This window comes from Penaeus japonicus, unplaced genomic scaffold (genome assembly GCF_977035675.1).
Source record: "Penaeus japonicus unplaced genomic scaffold, GWHDUDI00000001_assembly GWHDUDI00000022, whole genome shotgun sequence".
Taxonomy (NCBI): Eukaryota; Metazoa; Arthropoda; class Malacostraca; order Decapoda; family Penaeidae; genus Penaeus; species Penaeus japonicus.
Genome location: NW_028234424.1, coordinates 15,363,100 through 15,385,599, shown reverse-complemented (window position 1 = coordinate 15,385,599; position 22,500 = coordinate 15,363,100). Strand labels below are relative to the sequence as shown.

The 22,500-nt window shown below is 48.5% G+C and overlaps 1 protein-coding gene across 2 annotated transcripts in view; it reads left to right on the top strand.

Annotated features, from left to right (window-relative positions):
* The window catches only part of LOC122253140 (uncharacterized), a 444,420-nt gene that overhangs the window by 367,909 nt on the left and 54,011 nt on the right, over positions 1 to 22,500 (top strand). Inside the window, exon 1 of one of the 2 annotated variants that reach the window (XM_043015957.2) lies at positions 1,959 to 2,514. The exons of the other annotated variant lie outside the window; for it this stretch is intronic. Within the exon in view, the coding sequence (XP_042871891.2) occupies positions 2,466 to 2,514 (49 nt within the window). The 5' untranslated portion in view covers positions 1,959 to 2,465. Of the gene's footprint in view, positions 1 to 1,958; positions 2,515 to 22,500 lie in introns of those variants that run through there. 2 annotated transcript variants of the gene reach the window in all.

Here is a 22,500-nt window from a genome sequence, read left to right as displayed (position 1 = left end):
ACAATTACCGCAGCCGCGAAACATCCTCACGCGAGGGAGAGGGAGAGGGAGAGGGAAATGGGGGGAGGGAGAGGGAGAGGGAAATGGGGAGGGAGAAGGAGAGGGAAATGGGGAGGGAGAGGGAGAGGGAAATGGGAGGAGGGAGAGGGAGAGGGAGAGGGAGAGGGAGAGGGAAATGGGGAGGGAGAGGGAGGAGGGAAGGGGGGAGGGAGAGGGGGGAGGGAGGGGAGAGGGAGGAGGGAGAGGGAGAGGGAGAAAAGAGAAAAGGGGGAAGGGGAGAGGGAAAGGGAAAAGGGGGGAGGGGGAGGGGGAGGGGAGAAGGGAGAGGGGGAAAGGAGGGAGGAGGAAAGGGAAAAGGGGGGGGGGAAGAGGGAAAGAAAAGGGGGTGAGGGAAGAAGAGGTAGATGAGATTGAAGAGAGAGAAAGGGGAAAAGGGGAGAGGAGGAGGAGAGAGAGAGAGAGAGAGAGAGAGAGAGAGAGAGAGAGAGAGAGAGAGAGAGAGAGAGAGAGGAGAGGGAAGAGGGAGAGAGAAGAGGAGGGAGAGGAATTTAGGGGGGAGGGAGAGTGTCTTTATGGGGAGGGAAAGAAGGAGTTTATGAGAAGAGTAGAGAGAGAGTTAGAGAGAGAGGAGATAGATGAGAGCGAGAAGAGGGAGAGAGAGAGTGGAGAGCTGTCGTTGGAGTGCATGTGCTCGCCGAAGCCGGTCTCCGCTGCAGCCAAGTCTCCGTGCAGTTGTTGCAGGCGATCGTTGCATGTGCTCGCCGAAGCCGGTCTCCGCTGCAGCCAAGAGTTGTTGCAGCGTTGCAGCGGCGGCGGTGTCGTTCTGGATGCACGCGTGCCTCCGGTTGTTGTTGCCGCGTTTAGCTGCTGGCGGCGGGTTTCGTGTCGTTATGGATGCACGCTGCTTCGCGCAGGTGCTGACGGGGTTGTCGTTCTGGATGCACGCTGCTACCCGCGCCGTGGACGGGTGCTGAGGGTGGGGGGGGGTGTCGCGGGAGTGGGGACTGGGGGGTCTGCTAGGTTGACTGTGGCGTCAGGGGTCGGCGTCAGTCTCCAGCTCCGGTCCTGCCGCCGCGTCCTCGCTTCTGCTCGGCCGCTCGACCCTGCCGACACTCGCAACCACCGCGCGATGCGACAGGGGCGGGGGGGGGGGGGGCTTCTCCCGATTCTCTCCCCTTCCCCTTAGTCTACCCCGTTCTCCTCCTCCTTATCTTCTTATTCTTCCTCCGCACTCCTATATCCTGTATTTCTATAAACCCACCCATCCTCTCTCTCTTCTTGTTCTTCTATCTCTTAATTTTCATCTCCCTCCTTCTTCTTTTTCTTCTTCTTCTTCTTCTTCTTCTCCTTCTCCTCCTCCTCCTCCTCCTCCTCCTCCTCCTCCTCCTCCTCCTCCTCCTCCAAGAGAGACCAAGGGAGGGCGAGAGCAAGACGGGAGCGAGCGAGCAAGCGAGCGAGTCGAGTCGAGTCGCCGACCGCTCAGCCGCGAGCCCCGGGGTAGGCGGGGCATGGGTAGGGGTGGGTACGAGGGTATGGGATGGGTAGTGGCGGGGGGTAAGGCGGGGAGGGGGATGGGTCGTAGAGGTAGGAGGTCGGGGAGGTCGTGGGGGGAGAGGGAGGGGTCGGGTAGTGGGAGGATGGGAGTATGTGGGGAGAGGGAGGGGGTTAGAGAGGGGGAGGGTGATGGGAACAGGTGGGGAGAGGGTAAGGGAGAGGGAGTTAAGGAGGGAGGGAGGGAGGGGATGGAGTGGATGGAGGAAGGTAGTGGTAGCGAGAGGGAGAGGGGTGCGGGAGAGGGAGAGGGTGCGGTGAAGTGAGGGGGGAGGGGAGAGAGGGGGGGCGGGGGAGGGCCCGCGCGCGGGGAAAGGGGAAGGGGGAAGGGGGGGGGGTGAGGGGAGGGGAAGCGGGGGGGAGGAGGGGAGTAAAGTAGGAAGGTGTGCCTTGGTCGGCGTGCGGGTGAGTGGAAGGAATCAGTGAGCTGTGCGATGTTGTGGAGGGTGGACGAGTGACGCCCCGCTCCGTGAACTCGCTCTCGGGTCAGCCACTTGCTCCTCCTCCTCCACGATTTCGACCCGTGGACTCTACAAAGGTGCTATACATACATACAGAGATATATATTTACAATTCAAACTCGCAGGACGGGAGATGAAATCGATCTAAAACCCCCTCTTGATTTAAACAAAAAATATATATATCTATCGATCTTGAAATTCGTTATTATTACCATCCACTTGAAACGGAGTGTTGTGCGAGCTATTTGTGGGAAAAAATAAAAAATCAGTCTTGATCGTAAACATATCTCTTTCTTTAATTAAAAAAAAGACGATATGTCCTTCGTTATATCCTAGTGCAATGTGACTGCGTTCCGAAGAGTTGGTCGAAGTGTACTCTCTTGATTCGAAAGAGCTGTCCGCCTGCCCTCTCGTGGACGAGCACTGTGGCGAGGGGCGTGTGTGGTAGTCACCATGATCGTATGTACCTCTTACCAGGAAGAACACATCGTACAAAGTGAAGGTAGGCCTAGTGAACAGAGTGTTTTAAGTGGTCGTCGTCCTGTGGTTGAAGTGTAATTCGCTGTTTTTTTCTCTTTTTTCCACTTTTCTGTTTGGTCTGTTGGTGTGTGGCAGCGATTCTGGACTTGTGGGGATTCTTGTGAAGATTATGGTCTTGAAGATTGTTATTGAGAATCTCTAGTCTTTAAAAAAAATGGATGTTGATTCTTATGAAGGTACGGGACACGTGTTACTGCTTTGGGGATTATTGTTGTGATTATTATGGTCTTAAGATTGTTGTTAAGAATCTCCATACTTCAAAATGGATGGTGAGTCTTGTGATTCGGTACGGGACCAGCTGTCTGTTATGCTTTGGGGCATTATTGTTGGTGCATTATATGGTCTTAAGATGTTGAATGAGGAATCCTCCATACTTCAAATATAAAAAGATTGGATGTTGATTCTTGTGAAGGTACGGGACACGTGTTACTGCTTTGGGGATTATTGTTGTGATTATTATGGTCTTAAGATTGTTGTTAAGAATCTCCATACTTCAAAAAAAAAGTTTAGATGTTGATTCTTATGAAGCTACTCGACACGTGTTACTGCTGTTGGGATTCTTGTTGTGAAGATAATGGCCTTGAAGATTGTTATTAATAATCTCCATAGCCTTTAAAAAAAAAGGTTTGGATGTTGATTCTTATGAAAGTACGGGACACGTGTTACTGTGTGGATTCTTCTTGTGAAGAGGATGGTTCTCAAGGAGTCCGATAGTCTTTATCTGTAGCATTTCCTGGCTGTAGTGCATCCGGTGTTAGATCATTCTAAGTCTACCGGGAATACATATCTGTGTCGGAAATATAACTCCCCATTTTTGAATGCAAAGGGAAAAATAGGTGTTGCGGTATGTGTAATGTTTTTTTTTTTAAGAATCTGTTTTATTATCCCTGACTAGGACGACATTTAGTCATCTGGGAGATTCCTCTTTCACTTCGCATAAAAGAAGAGCAGAGGGAAATGCTATTGCTAATGCTACCCGTTTGACCCTGGCCTCATAGTTGACAACAATTGATCAACTCGCGTGTCATTCTAGGCTCAAAATTTGATGCAAATGAAAGACGGGCCCTGGTCTATTAGTCTCTCTCTCTCTCTCTCTCTCTCTCTCTCTCTCTCTCTCTCTCTCTCTCTCTCTCTCTCTCTCTCTCTCTCTCTCTCTCTCTCTCTCTCTCTCTCTCTCTCTCTCTCTCTCTCTCTCTCTAATTCTCGATTTTTCTCTTTCACTCTTCTCGATTCCCTTTAGCCCTCCGTTTTTCTTCATTCTCTCTCTCTCTCTCTCTCTCTCTCTCTCTCTCTCTCTCTCTCTCTCTCTCTCTCTCTCTCTCTCTCTCTCTCTCTCTCTCTCTCTCTCTCTCTCTCCCTCCCTCCCTCTCCCTCTCCCTCTCTCTCCCTCTCTCTCGACTCAGCCGAACTCCGAGATCCCAAGTCATGTCATAAGTATGAAATGTGAATCAAAGTCATGTCGTCCCTGTACAGACTAGTATAATCATGCAGAAAATTTCCCAGTCATTTTGATGCAGAATGAATTAACATATTCATTCAGTATTATCTTAGCCTAAGTATACACTTTTTTTTGAAACGTCATTTTATATAAAATTCTAAATCGATCCGTAAGGTCTAAATTCTAGGCGAATTCCTCCTTCTTATTACAAATTAAATAAAAGTTCAAATTCTCAGAAAGGAATTGAGAGAGAGAGAGAGAGAGAGAGAGAGAGAGAGAGAGAGAGAGAGAGAGAGAGAGACAGAGAGACAGACAGAGAGAGAGACAGACAGAAAATACCCACCTCAAAGTCAAAATCCCCCCCCCCCCCAAAAAAAAAAAAAAAAAAAAAAAAAGACGAACACCTTTGCCTGATTTTGGCATAAGATCAATAGGCATCCAACCACCGGGCTCTGTTCTACAACGGGTTTATATTCTCAGGTCAAACTGTTAATGTCATGGGGTTAGTTTTAGAAGGGTTGAGCTGTCACCCCCGTGTTAGGGCTAGATTTTAAACCCCGTTAAGGACTGTACGCGTAGTTTTTGTGTGCGTGGATAGGCCTATATCCCCAGTTTGAGGTTTTGGGTGCAACGGGATGAATATGGGAATGTTGTTGCTGTTATTATCATTATCGCTATCACCATCATCATCATCATTTTCTTATTCGATTAATATCATTGATCAAGTCGTCTTGGGATAGCAAGGGAAATTATGCAACTTTGCAAACCAACACGATTATCTTGTTGGTTGCGAATCGTTAACTCTACCAGAGAATGTTGCACGCACCAGTGTGAATCTTAACTAAGGGCCGAAAGCTTTGCATATCAGTCTCGACATTTTTTACATTTTCATGTTGAATGATGCATGGGGGGGGAGGGAGAGGTTTGCAACAGTTCAATTGATGGGAGAATAAAGGGTAGTGATGTTGCATGTATTGTTGCGAAATGAAAAATTTTCCGCTTGTTTTTATTCTCTCGCTGTTTATTGTTTTATATATTCTCTCTCTCTCTCTCTCTCTCTCTCTCTCTCTCTCTCTCTCTCTCTCTCTCTCAGTGAGCAAAGTGGACAGATTCTTCCTTCTTTTGTTTACTTACGCCCAGTCTTGCAATGTGAAGCCTCTTGGATAAAGTTGAGTTAGAATGTCAACCGTCACTGGTTTAAGCATGTGCCATTTTTTCCTTCTAGTCTTTAGCTATCTCTACGAACGTTGCAATCAAACGATCGAAATTTCAAGTGATGGTGAAAGAGATAGATACAGATAAGCAGAGAGACGGAGAGACTCAGACAGATACTGATAGACAGAGAGAGACAGACAGACACAAACAGATAGACTAACAGACTGGTTGACTGACCGACTGATTGATTGATTGATTGGCAAACAGACACACAAGAAAAAAGAAATACGACAGTCCGTTTTATAAGTCAGATAAAAGGAGTTCTTTCAGTATTTTAGACTCTCTCTAAAAAAAATAATAAAATCGAGCCCATAAAGACAAAGAAGAGAATGTGGCGTTATGTCAAGCAAAATCAATAAAGAAGAGAATGTGGCGTATATGTCATGCAAAATCATATAATATATATATATATAATTGATATATATATATAATAATAGATATATATATAATAATATACTAATACAAATAATTACAAATAATTAATAATAAATAATAATAATAATAATAATAATAATAATAAAAATGATGTTCTTGACATTAATGTGTTCTTACGTTATATTTAGTCTTAAGAAAGAGTCAAGCCTGATTCAGTATATCAGAAAATACAATAGTGTTCTTGTTGCTGAATCCTTTTGTAATAGTTTTGTTCTCTAAGGCCAGTCAAAGTCAGTATGTACAAAGCTACAATCGTGTTCTTGGTGTTATCGAGCCCTTTTTTTTGTTATAGCTCTGTTCTTTAAGAATGAAGAACGATCGCGGTAAAAGATAAACGTGACCAGCGGCGACATCTCTCCTGCTCTGGAGCTTTTGACCTGCGCGCAAAACCTGCCTCGACCCTCTCTCTCTCTCTCTCTTCTTGTGATACCCCGCTATCTAATATTACTGTTCTCCGCCTTGTTCTTCCTGTTCTGTACTTTATTGTTCTTTTATTTGCTCCTCTTTCGTTGTCTTTTTTCTTTGGCTCTTCTTCTTCTGTTTTTCCTTCTTCTTTTTCTTCTTATTATTCTCCTATTTCTTGTTTTTTTTTTCTTTTTTCTTTTTTTTTTTTTTTTTTTTTTTTTTTTTTTTTTATTTTTTTTTTTATTTCTTGTTTTTTTTCCTTGGTTTGATTCGGAATTCTGTCTTTGGAATCACATGGTGTGATGTGTGGCGGGGAAGTTCACACACACACACACACACACACACACACACACACACACACACACACACACACACACACACACACACACACACACACACACACACACACAGAGAGACAGACCCCCCCCCCTCCCCTTCCGTGCAGAAAGTGTTTAGGGGGACGGGGTGGGGGGTGGGGGGGATCCAGGGCGCTGGGCTGGACGAGACGGCGGCGGCGGCGACCAAGTCTGAGGACCGCTAGTGCAAGACGCCCCACACTTCCTCAAGGTGAAATACTTGCACGCCCACTCCGCCCCGCTCAGCCGACGCGCTCTCGCTCTTTCTCTCTCGCTCTTTCTCTCTTTCTTTCTCTTGGTATGGCTTTTATTTTCTTTTTTATTTTCTTTTTTTTTCTGTTCTTTTCGTTGGTCGATTGGTATAGGGTTTTGTTGGTTGCTCTCTCTCTCTCTCTCTCTCTCTCTCTCTCTCTCTCTCTCTCTCTCTCTCTCTCTCTCTCTCTCTCTCTCTCTCTCTCTCTCTCTCTCTCTCTCTCTCTCCCCCCCTTGCTGTCTCTCGCTGTCTCTCGCACTCTCTCTCTAACTAATAGAGATAGACAAAAAGTAAAACGAATGGAAGAGAGATAGGAAGAAAGAAAGACAGAAAGAGAGATAGAAAGAAAAAGAAAGAAAGACAAAGAGGGAGAAACAGAGACAAAGAGAATTAAAAAGAAAACTGAATACTGAAGATCAAAGTAAATAAAAAAAAAGGGTAAAAATATATCAACAGACTGAAGCTCTTTACCCTCCCATCTCCCCATCCCCATATACCCCCTCACCCCCCTCCCTCCCTCCTCCCTGTAAGTGCCATCATGGCCCGTAAGGTGTTAAGGGTCAGGTGAAGCATGTGTTGGTAGAAGAAAGGGTCACCTGAGATAGGGAGAGGGGGGAGGGGGAGGAGGAGTGGAGTGGAGTGAAGTGGAGAGAGGGTATAGGGGGGGGGAGTAGAGTGGAGAGAGGGAAGAGGGTAAGGGAGAGGGGGAAGGGAAGTGGAGTGGAGAGAGGGTAGAGGAGAGAGGGAGTGGAGTGGAGAAAGTGTATATGGGGGACGGGGAGGGGGTAGTGGAGTGGAGAGGGGGAGGGGAAGTAGAGTGGAGATAAGGTGGGGGGGGAGGGGATAGTAGGTTGATGAGAGATAGCGCTTCCGACGAGCATTGTTTCCCCCCCTCCCCCCGAGGCGCCGGATCGAGGGGGGGGGAGCCACATGGAGGTGGGAGGAACATGCTCTCTGGGTTTGTATCGGTGATGACGCGCCACTGAGGCATGTCAAGAGATAAGACAGACCTATTTCAGAATGAGCCTCATCATTAATCCTCCCCCCCTCTCTCTCTATCCTATCTTTCTCCTCCTCCTCCTCTTCTTCTTCCTCGTCGTCGTCCTCCTCCTCCTCCTCCTCCTCCTCCTCCTCCTCCTCCTCCTCCTCCTCCTCTTCCTCCTTTACTCCCCTTCCTCATTTTCTCCTTCTTTTCTTCCTCATCCCCTAATCCTCCTCCTCCTCCTCTCCTCTCCTCTTCTCCTCCTTTTTTCTCTTCTCTTCTCTTCTCTTCTGTTTATCTTCTCTTCCTTTCTTTCCTCTTCCCTTCATTTCCCTTCCCTTCTCCTTTCCCTTCCCTCCTATTTACCCCCTCCACCTGTTCTCCCCCCTCCCTTCCTCCTCTCTCTCTCCTCTCCCCTTTCATCATTCCCCCTTCTTTCTCTCCATTAACCTGTATCTTCTTCCTTTCCACATTTCTTCAGTCCTATCCTCCCCTGTGCCCCCTCCCTCCCTCCCTCTCTCCCCCTCCCCCTGAATGCAATCGAATATTTCGTTATTGTTCATTGTTTTGGAACAGGTCGGCAAGTGCACTGTTGCATAGATATTGCCTCGCGGCTCTTCTTGAAGGTGTGCATTCTGAGCCCTCTCCGTTGCAAGTTATGTTGCAATTGTGATCTCAAAGCTATGATTTGTGATTTCTTTTAAACTCTCTCTCCTCTCACTCTCTCTCTCCCTCACCTCCCCCCCTTCCTCCCTCCCTCCCTCCCCCCACCCCTCTCTCTCTCTCTCTCTCTCTCTCTCTCTCTCTCTCTCTCTCTCTCTCTCTCTCTCTCTCTCTCTCTCTCTCTCTCTCTCTCTTACTCTCTCACTCTCTCTCTCCATCACGTTCTTCAACATTTACCAACATTCCAAAGGGTATTTGATTACCGATAAGTACACAGTGACTGTTCTTTCAAAAAAAATGAACTCTCCATGATTGCGCGTGCATGAAGTTGACATTTATCGATCATCTTGTGTTAGCATTTATCACGCGTCATGCACATGTGAATGCTCGTATATTTCATGCATGAGTCATGGGGAAAATATGGATTATGTAAAGCGTTTTGTGGAAACAAAAGGCGACGTTGCGCTTCGGTGTTTTTTTTTTTTTTTGTGTTTGTTTATTGTTATATTTTGATATGATTTTTATTGTGGTTATCATTATGATTATTATTGTATAATTGTTGTTATTGTTGTTGCTATTGCTGTTGTAACTGTTATCTTTATCATCACTCACCACCACTATCATCATCATTTTTACTGTCGTTGCTAATACCACATATACATAGAACAGTTGCCGCTTACCAGGCAGGCATCGCAGGTAGGTGCCCAAACGCCGCGCAAATACCTGCCTTTATAGCCAAGATGAGCGATCCATAAGTAGGGTCGAAAGGCACGTAAAGGGGGAGGGGAGGGAGGGGGGGAGGGCTGCGTAAACAAATAAATTACCACCACCGGAGGCTCGAACGAGACTGGCAAACAGGTTACAGGTCGGTTACAGTCAGACAGTCGCTGGGGACCATAAAACTGTCTGGAGGGATGGTGGGGGAGGGAGGGAAAGAGGGGAAGAGGGAGGTAGAGAGGGAGAGAGGGAGAAGTGGAGGGAAGGAGAGAAGGAGGGAAAGAAAAAGAGAAAGAAAGAGAGAAAGAAAGAGAGATGGAGAGAGATAGATAGATAGAGAGAGAGAGAGAGAGAGAGAGAGAGTGAGAGAGAGAGAGTGAGAGAGAGAGAGAGAGAGAAAGAGAGAGGTTATCGTCTAGTCCCTTCTTCTTTCTTTCTGTGTTCTCTTTCACTCTCCCTCCTTCCTCCCTCTCTCCCTCCCTCTTCCCCCTACTCCATGCCCTCCTTCCCTTTTCCTCCTGAGATACAAGCTTCTTATTAATTATTTAAAGGGGGAAGAGAGGCAAGGGAAAGGGAAAGGGGTGGAGTGGGGAGGGGGGTAGGGGTAGGGGTATGGTAGAGGGTGTAGGGCGGTGGGAAGGGGGGAGGGGGAGGGGATGAGGTGACCGCGTGCTCTTTGGGCTCCCTATTGCCCTCGCTTGACCTGGCCGGGAATGAGGGCAGCGTGGGGTGTCTACCTTTTCCTTTCGATTTTCTTTCGTCTCCCTTTTCATCCCCCCTTTTTTTCTGCTCTTCATTTGGGTTCTTGCAATTGTTTTCATCATTTTCCTATATTTTAATCTTCTTTGGCTTCTTTTTCTTCTTATTGTTTTTTTTCATCTTCTTCTTTCTCTTCTTCTTTTTCTCCTTCTAATCCTCTTCATCCTCCTCCTTCTCCTCCATCCTCTTCCTCTTCCTTTTCCCCCTCCTCCTCTTCTCTTTTTTGTTTGTTGTTTTCCTCTTTTTTTCTTCTCCGCCCCTTCGCCAAGCTTAGCCCTGACCTCATAGTTGACGATTCAGTCTACGTTCAAAATCTAATGTAAATTAGAGCTGGATCCTGTTCTCTCTCTCTCTCTCTCTCTCTCTCTCTCTCTCTCTCTCTCTCTCTCTCTCTTTCTCTTTCTCTTTCTCTCTCTTTCTCTCTCTTTCTCTCTCTGTCTCTCGTTCTCTCGTTCTCTCTCTGTCTCTCGTTCTCTCTCTCTCTCTCTCTCTCTCTCTCTCTCTCTCTCTCTCTCTCTCTCTCTCTCTCTCTCTCTCTCTCTCTCTCTCTCTCTCTCTTTCGCCTTTATATATATATATTTTTAATTTTAATTTTATTTTTTGTTAAATACTTGCTTTCTTTCTTTTGCTTTTATTCATTTTGTAAGTCTATTTGTCTCGTTGGCTGTGTGGTGTTCATTTGTCTCTCTGTCAGTCAGTCCGTATCATCCTTTTTGAATTGTATATTGTTATCTTTTTTAATTAAATAATATAAAGATTAAGTAAAGGATTAATAGGATAGATAAAGACCCGTGCTAAGAATAGACAGACAGTATAAAGACTTGACAGTAAGACCAAGAGGGAGGGGTGGGGGTGGGGGGAGTGGGAGGGTGGGGTGGGGTGGGGGCGAACCGGGATTTGAGATAAGGTGTTGAGGGGAGGGGGTCTTAAGGGCCTGACACCACCCACTTGGCGCTGACGGGCTGACAACGGCTCCATTTGTCGTGGATTGTAAGTTCTTGTGCCTTTAAGTGCCTTATAAGGAGGGTGTGAGGGGGGCTGTGTCAAAGGGAAGAGGGCTGCATTTATTTAGAGAAGAGGGGAAGGTGAGGGGAAGAGTTAGAGAGAGAGAGAGAGAGAGAAAGAAAGAAAGAAAGAAAGAAAGAAAGAAAGAAAAGGAATGGGTAAATAATAGCGAAATAGAGAAAGAGGGGAAGGGAATTTTAGAGGAAGACGAAAAAGAAAAGGACAACAGCTGATGACATCCCATCATCTGAGGCAAGGACACACGAGGTAGGAATCCCACCTCAGGATCCTTTTTTGAGGGGGGAACAGAATCTCATGCGCCGCCCACACGCCCACCAAACACACGTCAGTCGCCTCGTTCCGCCCTTTAAATATGACGTAGTTTTTTTTTCTCTTTTTTTTAGATGTAATTTTTCTCTCTCTTTTTTTGTGTGTGTCTTGCCCAGGGCGTCGTGACCTTCTAGGGGCGAGAGACAAGTGTTAGGTAATGTTCTTGCGGATGGGGAGGAGGGGGAGGGGGCATGTTATTTCTGTTATGTCATCTCGCTTGTTCTTTTTTCTGGGAAGGGGTGGGTGGTGTTCTTCTCATATTGGTGATTCTTATGGAAGATGGTTATTGAAAAGATGTTTTGTCGTGTGTTGTGATTTTATTTTTTTTCGATCTTGAGGTGGCATAAGGGAAGGGAGAAAATGCAGGTTTGTTATTGTTATGCGGTCAGGTGAGCCCCGGTCGAACAGGTGTTGAAAGTCTACGGTGATCACGCGCCAACTTCCCACGCACGAGGGTTTTGTCTGAAGGGAGTAAGATACTGCTTGTATCAATCATTGCTTTTACGATTTGTTGCATATTGTTGCAAGTTGATTTGTTTTACTTGAGCGCGAACAAGTTGATTTGGGATACTTCTTATGAAGCATATATTGAGCCGATTGTCTTCGATAATTAGGTGACTTCATCCCCCCTTCCCTCTTCTTACCCCTTTTCCCCATCTCCCTCCCTCCCCCCTTTTTCCTTTTATTCTCACTCCATCCTCCTCATATTCCTCCATTTTCTCCTCCACCTCCACCGCCTCCACCTCCTCCTCCTCCTCCTCCTCCTCCTCCTCCTCCTCCTCCCCCTCCCCCTCCTCCTCCTCCTCCTCTACCTTCACGGCTACCTCCGTCTCCCTCCGTCTCCCTCTCCCCCCCTCGCCCATTCCTTGACGCCGATAATAAGGGCGAAGCATCTGAGAGTTGGAATAGGATACGTCGAGAGAAACAAACCTCCGGGCGGTGAAGAATGAGCGGCTGTCTGGCGAAGGGCGTGGGCGCGGGGGAGGGCCGTGGGGGGGAGAGGGGGGGTTGTGTGCGGGCGTTGTTGTTGCGTTGTGTCGGGAGGGCGTCGTGTCCTTCTCTTTCGCTCTGTGTGCGTCTCTTTCTCTTTCTGTTTTTTCTTAAGGGGGGGGGCGTTTATCTCGACCTATGTATATGCTCAAGCTCGTTTTCTCTCTAACTGTTTCCCTTTTTCTTCTCTTCTCTTCTCTTTCTTTATTTATTTCTCTTTTTCGCTGTCTCTCTCTCTCGCTCTCCCTCTCTCTCTTTCTTTATTTTTCTTTCTCGCTGTCTCTCTCCCGCTCTCCCTCTTTCTCTCTCTTTCTCTCTTTTTCTCTCTCTTTCTCTCTCTCTCTCTCTTTCTCTCTCTCTCTCTCTCTCTCTCTCTCTCTCTCTCTCTCTCTCTCTCTCTCTCTCTCTCTCTCTCTCTCTCTCTCAGACACACAGACAGGCACACAGAGACACAGGCACTCGCTCATGGGAGGCATTGAGTCGCCGTTGTGAGAGTAGCGATAAAAGGGAAGTGTTGTCTGGCCATTCCACTTTACCTTTTTGAGAACTAGATGGGTGGAGGACAGGGGGGAGGGGAGCCCTTTCCCCCCTCTATGTCCCTATACCCTTATCTCCCCCCCTCTCCCCGTCTCCCCCCCCCACACACACACACCGACCTCTATTGCCTCCCCTGTATGAGTTTGACCTGTCGAGAATGTTGACTTCGCGGCGCGACCTTCGACCGTAGGAGGGAGGGAGGGGGATTGGGATGCCGGGGGGTCGGTGGAGTATAGGGTAGGTAGGGATGGGGAGGGGAGGAGGGGGGGAGGGGTCAGGAATGAATGGCACACCTGCTTATTGTGTGAGGACTTTTTTTTTTTCTTTTTTTTTGTGAATGACTGAAAGCGATGGTGAGGGTCACGGCGTATGGCCCTCCCTCCGTCAGCTGTGCGAGAGGTGCGCGGACCACATGTGGCCTCTTTCGATGTAGGCTGTTGATTGTTGGCCATCTATATCGCTTTGCCGAAACCAGCTGTGAAGGGAGGGTAGCAACGCCCAAATATGTCCATGGGACTTCTCTCGCCTCCACCAGCTGTGTTTAGGAGTAATAGCTTTTGGAAAAGTGTCAAAACTCACCGTCCGGCTGTCCGTAATAGACCCATGGCCTTATAAGCCGGAGTCGTCCATTTGCATAGAGAACCGCCGCCTCCATATGTTGTTGGAATATGAACCACTGGTGCTGTCATGTGGTGCTCGAAACGCTATGGAACCGCCGCTGGTTATAGAACAGGTATGGCGGCCTGCGAGCCCTTCTCTGCAATTGCTGATCATGCAGCTGTGCGCATTGAGGCGGCATGGCGTAGGACTTGCATGATTTGCACCACCTACTTGTGTAACCGGGAGTGCCATGAAGGCTTTACGCGCAAGCACCGTGAAGCCACCTGTACCAGCTGCAGATGGTGGCAACAGCGCCATGTGTGCAAAGAGCCGTTCTAGTGAAAAGCGATGAGGGTGAATTGAGAGAGAGGGGAGAGGGTGGGTGAGAATGTGGGGTGGGGTGACTGATAGGGGGAGTGGGGGGGCATAATGACCTCGCCGCGGCCCTCCATCTTAGGGCACAGAGCTAAGGGAGGGGGGGGGGCAGACAACACGTGTTTGCGCACTATATCTCTGGAGGGGAAGTTACACGGAGATCGGTAACGAAGTGCGGCATCTGAGGTGACTCTGAGGGGCGCTGAGTGTCTCATAGTGCCAGGGGATGCTTGGGGTCCTGGGAGAGAGAGAGAGAGGGAGAGGGAAGGGAGGGGGAGGGAGAGGGATTATGAGAGGGAGAGGGATGGGAGGGAGAGGGAGAAAGAGAGGGAGAGGGAAGGGAGGGAAAGAGGGATGAGAGTAGAATAGGAGAGGGAGAGGCAGAGATGAGAGAGAGGAATACGAGAGGGAAAGGGAGAGAGCCCCCGCGACGTATCTGCTGCGTGCGGGAATGAATTAGTAACAGCGATTCGTATTCATCGAGCTGGCAACCCTCCGCGCCCAGCCATACATGGGCAAGGAAGGGCAGTGTGGCCGCGGTGCCTGCTGGACGGACCCTCTGATCTCTCTCTCTCTCTCTCTCTCTCTCTCTCTCTCTCTCTCTCTCTCTCTCTCTCTCTCTCTCTCTCTCTCTCTCCCCCCCCTCTCCCTCCCTCTCCCTCTCTCCCTCCCTCCCTCCCTTCCTCCCTCCCTTCCTTCCTCTTTCCCTGCCTCCCTCCCTCCCTTCCTATTTCCCTGCCTCCCTCCCTCCTATCCCTTCTCCTTCTCTCTCTTTCTCCGTCTCCCTCTCCCTCTCCCTCTCCCTCTCCCTCTCCCTCTCCCTCTCCCTCTCCCTCTCCAACTCCCTTCCTTTGTGATTGGCAGGGAGACAAGCTGCCGGTCTCTATATCGATCTAGTAATCTATCTATTATCCTGTCTATCTGTCTCATGCCCCCCCCCCCCCACCACAATCTTCTATTTTCCTCCCTCTCTCCCTCTTCCATACCTTTTCTTCCCTCTCACTCAATGCTCCTCTCTCCGAAGGATTAAATTGCTGTCTTGTCTCTTCTTTTTCTATCCTTTTCTCCCTCCCCCTATCCCCCCACCCCCTAGTCCTTTATTCCTACCCCTCTCCCCCATTCTCTCCCCCTTGATTAATTCCCTTTATAATATCCCCTTTACTCATTTATTTCTTTATCCTTCTATTTCCTTTACGTTTCGCGGTGCTCTCCGATCCCTCAAAAGGCGGATCTTTGAGATGTTATTTTCTTTGATGAAAATTTCACTTTATAAAAGGGGGTGGCGTTGGGGGGTTAGGGGGTGGGGGAGGGAAGCATGTATCGTTTTAGAAAGAAGGGGTAGGGGGATGTAAGGGGGGAGGAACATATTTCCGCTGTATTTTAAAGGATTTTGGTTGGATGCTTTAAAAGGAATTTCAAGAATGACTGTCATGAGGGAGGGAGGGAGGGTGTTCAGGGTGATGGGGGGGGGGTGAGGGTGAAGACGGAAAGGGTTGAATGATTAATTATGCGAGTGAATTACATCATCAGGCTGTTCATCCGTGTCGTGATAGGCCCGCCCTCGTTTAATCTCTCTCTCTCTCTCCCTCTCCCTCCCTCCCTCCCTCCCTCCCTCTCCCTCTCCCTCTCCCTCTCCCTCTCCCTCTCCCTCTCTCTCTCTCTCTCTCTCTATCTCTATCTCTCGTTTAATCTCTCCCTCTCCCTTCCATGTCTTTATATCCACGCACTGGAATCCCTTCCACCTGATCCTCTAGGGTGATAGAAAACAATAGATTATTATTATTATTATCGTTATTATTATTATTATTATTATTATTATTATTATTATTATTATTTTAGCAGGGGAGATAACAAGGATTGGCGGTGGTGATTACGTGCACACTTGGCTTATGCGAGAATGAAAACCGACACGTGTGCGCATGTAGGGCCTATATGGATACACACACGCGGGAATACTGACACGGATACTCATGTTCATAGATATAGTTATATACTTACATTCGCACACACATTCACGCACACGCACACATACGCGCATATACATACACTCAAGCGTGCGCACACACACACACACACACACACACACACACACACACACACACACACACACACACACACACACACACACACACACAGTATGACAATCCCATTAAGGAATTCCTTATCAAGTCTTATCAGGTTCGCATTGTTTACCTGATTTTTTGTTTTATTATTATTATCGCTTTATCGTTCTTATCAAAATGGTTCGATTTAAAGAGCCTGTCTGATTAATTCTGTAAGTTCAGGTCATGTTGCATCAGATATGAAACGAAAATATGCATCGTTTTTTTTATATACATTTTCGGCAATGGAGGAATTACTATGACCTCTAAAAAAGAGAACATCGTTTTATTTGAGTAGGAAAGATCGCGATTTACTCAGCTTACTCAACGGCGACTCAGCTGTTGGCGCAGGTGTGAAAACGGGGCAGCTGTTGAGTAAAGCTTAGGTGGGTCATGAACGGTGTGCGTTACAACATTTGCGAGGCTGTGAGCTTTTATTTAACGGTAATGGGGGCTGGGTGGGGGGTTGGGGGTAAATGGGGGGGTAGGGCACGAGGAAGGGGGCAGAAGGAGGAGGTGGGGGCGGCATGAGGAAGCGGAGGGGAGGGGGTGAAAAGGGGGGACGGGGGTAAGTTGGCAGTAACCCCGACGCAAAACAAGTTTGAGATTTCTGTTGCCCTCACACTCTTTGCTCCTATCTTCCTGCCTCTCTCTCTCTCTCTCTCTCTCTCTCTCTCTCTCTCTCTCTCTCTCTCTCTCTCTCTCTCTCTCTCTCTCTCTCTCTCTCTCTCTCTCTCTCTCTCTCTCTCTCTCTTTTCTCTGTCTCTCTCTCTCTCTCTCTCTCTCTCTCTCTCTCTCCCTCTCTCTCTCCCTCTCTCTCTCTCTCTCTCTCTCTCTCTCTCTCTCTCTCTCTCTCTCTCTCTCTCTCTCTCTCCCTCTCCCTCTCGTTCGCTCTTTTTCTTTCTTTCTTTCTTTCCGTCGTCCATCTTCCAGATTCCTTTTTCTTTGTTACTGTCTTTGTTTTCTCGCTTTCATATTCTCAGTCTTGTGCTTTTCCTCCTCAGTCTCACATTTATTGGCCTTTTCTCCTCTTCTTCCTCCTCCTCCTCCTCCTCCCCCTTCCAGTCCTCTTCAAATCCCAGTTCTTATTCTCTTCCTCCTCCCCCTCTTCTTCAAAGTCCAATGCTTATTCTCCTCCTCCTCCTCCTCCTTCTCTGGCAATCTCACTTCTCATCCTTGTCCTCCACTTCATTTTCTTCCCCATTCTTCCTTCGCCTTTGCTCTGCCGTGTCCTGGTTCAACAGCAAAGGACATTTTGATATATCAGTATATTGTTTTTTTTTTCTTTTCTGATCGGTGAAATGTCTGAGGTTAAAGTATCTTAACCGTTAACGAGGAAGAGAGATAGAGAGAGAGAGAGAGGAGGCAGAGGGAGAGGGGGGAGAGGAGGGAGGGAGGGAGGGAAAGAGGGAAGGAGGAAGGGAAAGAGGGAGGGAGAGAGAGAGAGAGAGGGAGAGGGAGAGAGAGAGAGAGAGAGAGACTAGAGAGAGAAAGGGACGTGGATTTGAGTAAATGAGGTTATATGACTACTATGCTTGCGTGTATCTCTGCCAGTGTTCATGTGGGCGTCCATGCGTTCATGAGATGACGTATGCGGAAGATGTTTCCTTATGATTGAGTCTCTGGGAGGCATGAATTACACGGCATTGTTTCAAGGTCGTTTTGAATTGCCCTTTTTTCAAAATCTAATTATGTGTTTTTTTTTCAGATTAGTTTGTTGTGGTTTGAGAGAGGAAATTTCGATTATGTAGAGACATGCACACGCGCGCACACACACACACACACACACACACACACACACACACACACACACACACACACACACACACACACACACACACACACGTCCGCAACACAACACACAACATAACTCAACTCCCTTTAACCCCCCTCTCCCCCACCCCATGCAGCCTCCCCCATCCCCTGAATCAGAAGTTCGGACGTTAAAGAAGTCCCAGCCAACCCCCCCCCCCAAGCCCCCGGGGGAAGTTTTGCGCGAACGAGTTTCAGCGGCCAGGAGAGTCGAGGCGATCTGCTGCGTCATGCCTCTGCTAGCGGGCGCGGTGGGCGGCTGGCTTTGTACAGATGGGCTTGGGTTTGGGTTGGGGTTGGGGTGGGTGGTTTTGAGTGCGTGGGTGGGTAAGGTGGGTGAGTGGGTGGGGGATTTGAATGCATGGGTGGGTGGGGTGGGTGAGTGGGTGGGTTGATTTGAGTGCTTGGGTGGATGGGGGATTTGAATGCGTGGGTGGGTGGGTAGGGTTAGTGGGTGGGTGGATTTGAGTGCGTGGGTGGGTGGGGGATTTGAATTTGTGGGTGGGTGGGGTGGGTGAGTGAGTGAGTGGATTTGAGTGCGTGGGTGGGTGGGGGATTTGAATTTGTGTGTGGGTGGGGTGGGTGAGTGAGTGGGGAGATTTGAATGAGTGGGTGGGTGGGGTGGGTGAGTGAATAAATGGATTTGAGTGCGTGGGTGGGTGGTTTAAACGCGGGTGGCTTTGTGCACGTGGAGTTTAGTTGGAGTGGGTTAGATGCGTGTGTGGGTTGAGTGGATGAGTGCGTAGGTGGGCGGGTGTGTAGTATGGGTGGCTTTGCCCGGGTGCGTAGGTCATGTGAAGTGGGCAGGTGGTGGGTTTGTGTGGGTGTTTACGGGAAGTGTTATTTTAATTGCGCGTGTTCTAGACATGTTCGTACATTGGTATCTTATGGAGAGAGAGAGAGAGAGAGAGATAGATAGATAGATAGAGAGAGAGAGAGAGAGAGAGAGAGAGAGAGAGAGAGAGATTAAACTCGTTATATCCCTCTCTTTCCCCTTTCTCGCGCTTCCACTCTTTCATCTTCATCAATTATCCTTCTTCCCTCCCCATTTATCCTTCTTCCCCTCCCCCCTTTCTAGAAACGTGGGAACGAACGGGAGAACGTGAAGTGAACGCATCAGTGTGAGTTCACGCGTCGAACGCCATGTAAGGAAGACGTTACCAGGAAGTATAATTAAAACGCGATTTGGAGCACCTATGAGTGGAGGGGGTGTGGGGGGGGAGGGCGTAGAGACGGGGTGGCATGGGTGGAGGGGTGGGAGGGTGGTGGGGTGAGGGGATGGAGATGGGCGTAGAGAGAGGGGGTGGCATGAGTGGAAAGGGAGGTTTATGGTTGAGGGTGAGTCGGATGCCGGGGGGAGGGGGAGGGGGTGTATTTAGGGTGTATTTGAGGTGCTTTGTGCTTTTGATGCTGTCTTGATTTGGGCCCGGACGCATTTTGGATTTTTTTTTTTTTTTAATAATTTTCTTTTTGGCTGTATTTTCTGAGGTGGTCTGGCGAGAGCGGTCGGAAAGATGGGATCACGGAAGGGTATTGACTTCCCAGTCTCTCTCCCTTCCTCTCTCTCCCCCCCTCCCTCCTTCACTCATTCACTCCCTCCCTTCCTCTCCTCCCCCCACTCTGCCAACCCGGCCTACACATGTCAGAGCGCTCAGACGGCCTATGGGAGACAGACGGCCCAATGGAAACGTCAGAACGGGGTTGGCCTCGTGTTTGGTTGAATAACAAGAGCGCGTGTTTGGTGGCGGGGAAGTGGACGGGGAGAGTGACACCATACCGCGGATATAGTGAAATACGGGGGTAGGTTGATGGTGGTGGGGAGGGGGCTAGGGGGAGTGCTGACAGGGACGTAGAGGTTGATGGAAAAAGCCGCGACGGAGGGAGTTTTGATTGTGTGTCTGACAGGTCTCGAATGTCCTGCCTGCCTGCTAGCCTGCCTGCCTGTCCGTCAGTGGCTCTCCCCTTCAAGCAGGCGAACTGACGAGCGGAGCAGGCACATAGGCCTAGGCCGGAGGAGGTCCTGGGCCGGCGGGCGCGCACCCACGCACAGGCGGGCTCATTTTGGGCATGCTTTATCACCGCCGGCGGCGACCTGTTCATCACCACAGGAACACTCCCCCGTAGGTCCTGTCAGGTCGGAGTCCGCCGTCGTCGCTCATGGGAGGCAGTGATTGATCCGAGACCTGCCTCGATTAATCCGGGCGTCGGCGGGGCAGCGCGGGCGACGGCGACGGCGAAGCGGGAGGGAGGATTTTGTCGTCGATCCGGAGGGACGTCTGGGCTGCGCTACGGGATAGGACGGGAAGGAAGGACGGGGTCTTAAGGTCTTGGGTCCTGGGTCCTGGGCCCTGGGTCTTAGGTCGTTATAGAGGGAGACGAATGAATGGGACGATGGTGATGATAATTATTATGATGGTGATGATAGAAGGAGGTAAAGAATGCCAGTGTGCATGATAGTGAATGATAGTACGGCCGTGAGGATAATCACGATGATTATGCTTGTAATGGTGATGTTACAAATATCAATGATGACCATACATACTGTGAGGATAATGATGAAGATGAAGAGCAGAAACACGTCGTCATAACACCCACCCTTTTTTTCTCTCCCCCCAACGACAAGAACTCTACCCGCCAAATGGACTGTTCACAATCTTGTTATTCAGACATTAACATGGGCATGACCGGCGTACCCTCCCATACTCCCGATACCCTCTACCAGCCACCTCATGGGGAGTCTATGGGGGGGAGGGGGGAGGGGTCTAAGAAGGGCCATATGCCTCCTTGGTCTGAACGAAGCTCTATTCAAATGAGCTCCATTGTTGCCAGCTTAAATGTATGGCCGTTCATACAAGTCAAGGGGCATACCATCGGGTAGATTGAACAGCGGGTGAAGCGGTATGTGTGTGACCGGGGGGAGGGGAGGGGGAGGGGGGGTCTAGGGGAGGAAGGAGGATGGGGGGTTAACGGGAATTTAACTCTCTTCGTCTTCTTCCTCTTCTTCATCGTCGTCTTCCTCTTCTCCTTCGTCTTCTTTTTTTCTTGCTTCTCTTCTTCTTCGTCATCGTTTTTTTCTTCTTCCCCTTTCATTTCTTTATTTTCCTCTTCTTCCTTTTCTGTTTTTATCATTCGTTTTCTTCTTCTTTGTTCTCATCATCATCTTTTTCTCAACCTTATTCTGCCTTGTTTTTATTTCTTCAGTTCTCATGTTTACCATCCTTAATGAGTTGAAACACGAACCTAAAACTTGTTGTGTGTGCGTGCGTGTATGTCCGTGTGCATATTACCTCGGTGTACGTTTGTCCGTGTACATGCATATCTCGGATCGCCCGGGGCACTCCACCGAAGGAGGGACAGGGAGGGGATAAAAGGGCATGTAGGAGGGGAAGGGGGGAGGTGAGGGAGGAGAGGGAGGGAGGGAATCCTTGTTCTTAGATACCGGTAATTAAGGATGTTATTTACTGCCCTCCGTTACTTACTCGCCTCTCGGTAGGATTTTTGTTATTGCTCTTGTTTCTCTGTGGAATGAGAAAGGATTAATGGAAAATAGAAGAGGGATAGTTAATAATGGGTAATAGTAATTAAGCTAATAATATTGGTCGTACTAGCAAGACTGATGGTAATGACGATGATGATAATAATAATGATGAATTCATATCTTTCGTGTCATTGTCACCCGTTATAATAAGAATCATAGTGATATTGATAGTAAATATACCCTAAGATAGATATATAAAAAAACAGCAAAGGAAAAAACAGAAGCATCTTAAGGAAGAGTGATCTGAGGTAAAGGAAGAGTGTGTGTTCTCATGTATGCTTGAGTCTACCCTTCATCTAGCCTTCTTTATCGCTTGCAGTCACGCCCGCTCATTGGAGGCTGTTGGGCTATTGGCAGTAAGCTCACTAGCCTATTGGGCTATTGTCAGTAAGCTCACTATGCTATTGAGCTATTGTCAGTGAGCTCACTATGCTATTGAGCTATTGGCAGTAAGCTCACTAGGCTATTGAGCTATTGGCAGTAAGCTCACTAGGCTATTGAGCTACTGATGATAAGAGAGAAAGGAATGGATGTCAGATCTGTGTTTTTTTCAAGATTTTTCTCTCGTTATCATTATCATTAACAATGCTATGATTAATATCATTATTAGTGCATTTTTCTCATTATTTTGTTTAATGTGTGATCGCCCATTGTTTATCTTATCTATCTTATCTTAAGTCAGATGAGCGCTGAGAGGATGAAGGGTTGGGGGGAGGGGGGAGGGAGGAGGTGTATTCAGCATACCAGTTGTGTCCTTATCTGTTATGTGCTTCGGTTATTGTGTAGGATTTGCTTTTTATCATATATATTTTCATTTTGTCTGTTTTTATATTGAGAAAGTTTTTGTTTATCCCCCCCCCCCTCTCTCTCTCTCTCTCTCTCTCTCTCTCTCTCTCTCTCTCTCTCTCTCTCTCTCTCTCTCTCTCTCTCTCTCTCTCTCTCTCTCTCTCTTTCTCTTCCCCCTCTCTCTCTCTCTCAGAACCTAGCTGTTTTAGGCATTCAGAGAGGGGCGGAGGAGGAGGGGGGGTGGGGATGGGTATTGTGGGCGTATTTCCCACGACAAGGAACTCCGGGTCGACGTCCCCCCTCCCCCTTACCCCCCCCCTCTGCTTGGCTCTCATAATTACTAGAGTGTCGGCTCCTATTATCATAATTAACCCACAAAACTCCGGGGAAATGTTTGTGGGGTAGGGAGGCGTCGACACACACACGCTCACATACATACATACCCTTACGCACACACGCACGGGTACTTGCACCAATGAGCATAACTCACGGCCACTCACGCACAGCCCGCATGCATTCCCGTGTCATACTCCTGGTCATCACACGTTAAGACTTGTCTCTTTATCCCTTTATCTCTCTCACACACACTCTCTCTCTCTCTCTCTCTCCTCCCCCCCTCTCTCTCTCCCTCTCCCTCTTTATCTTTATCT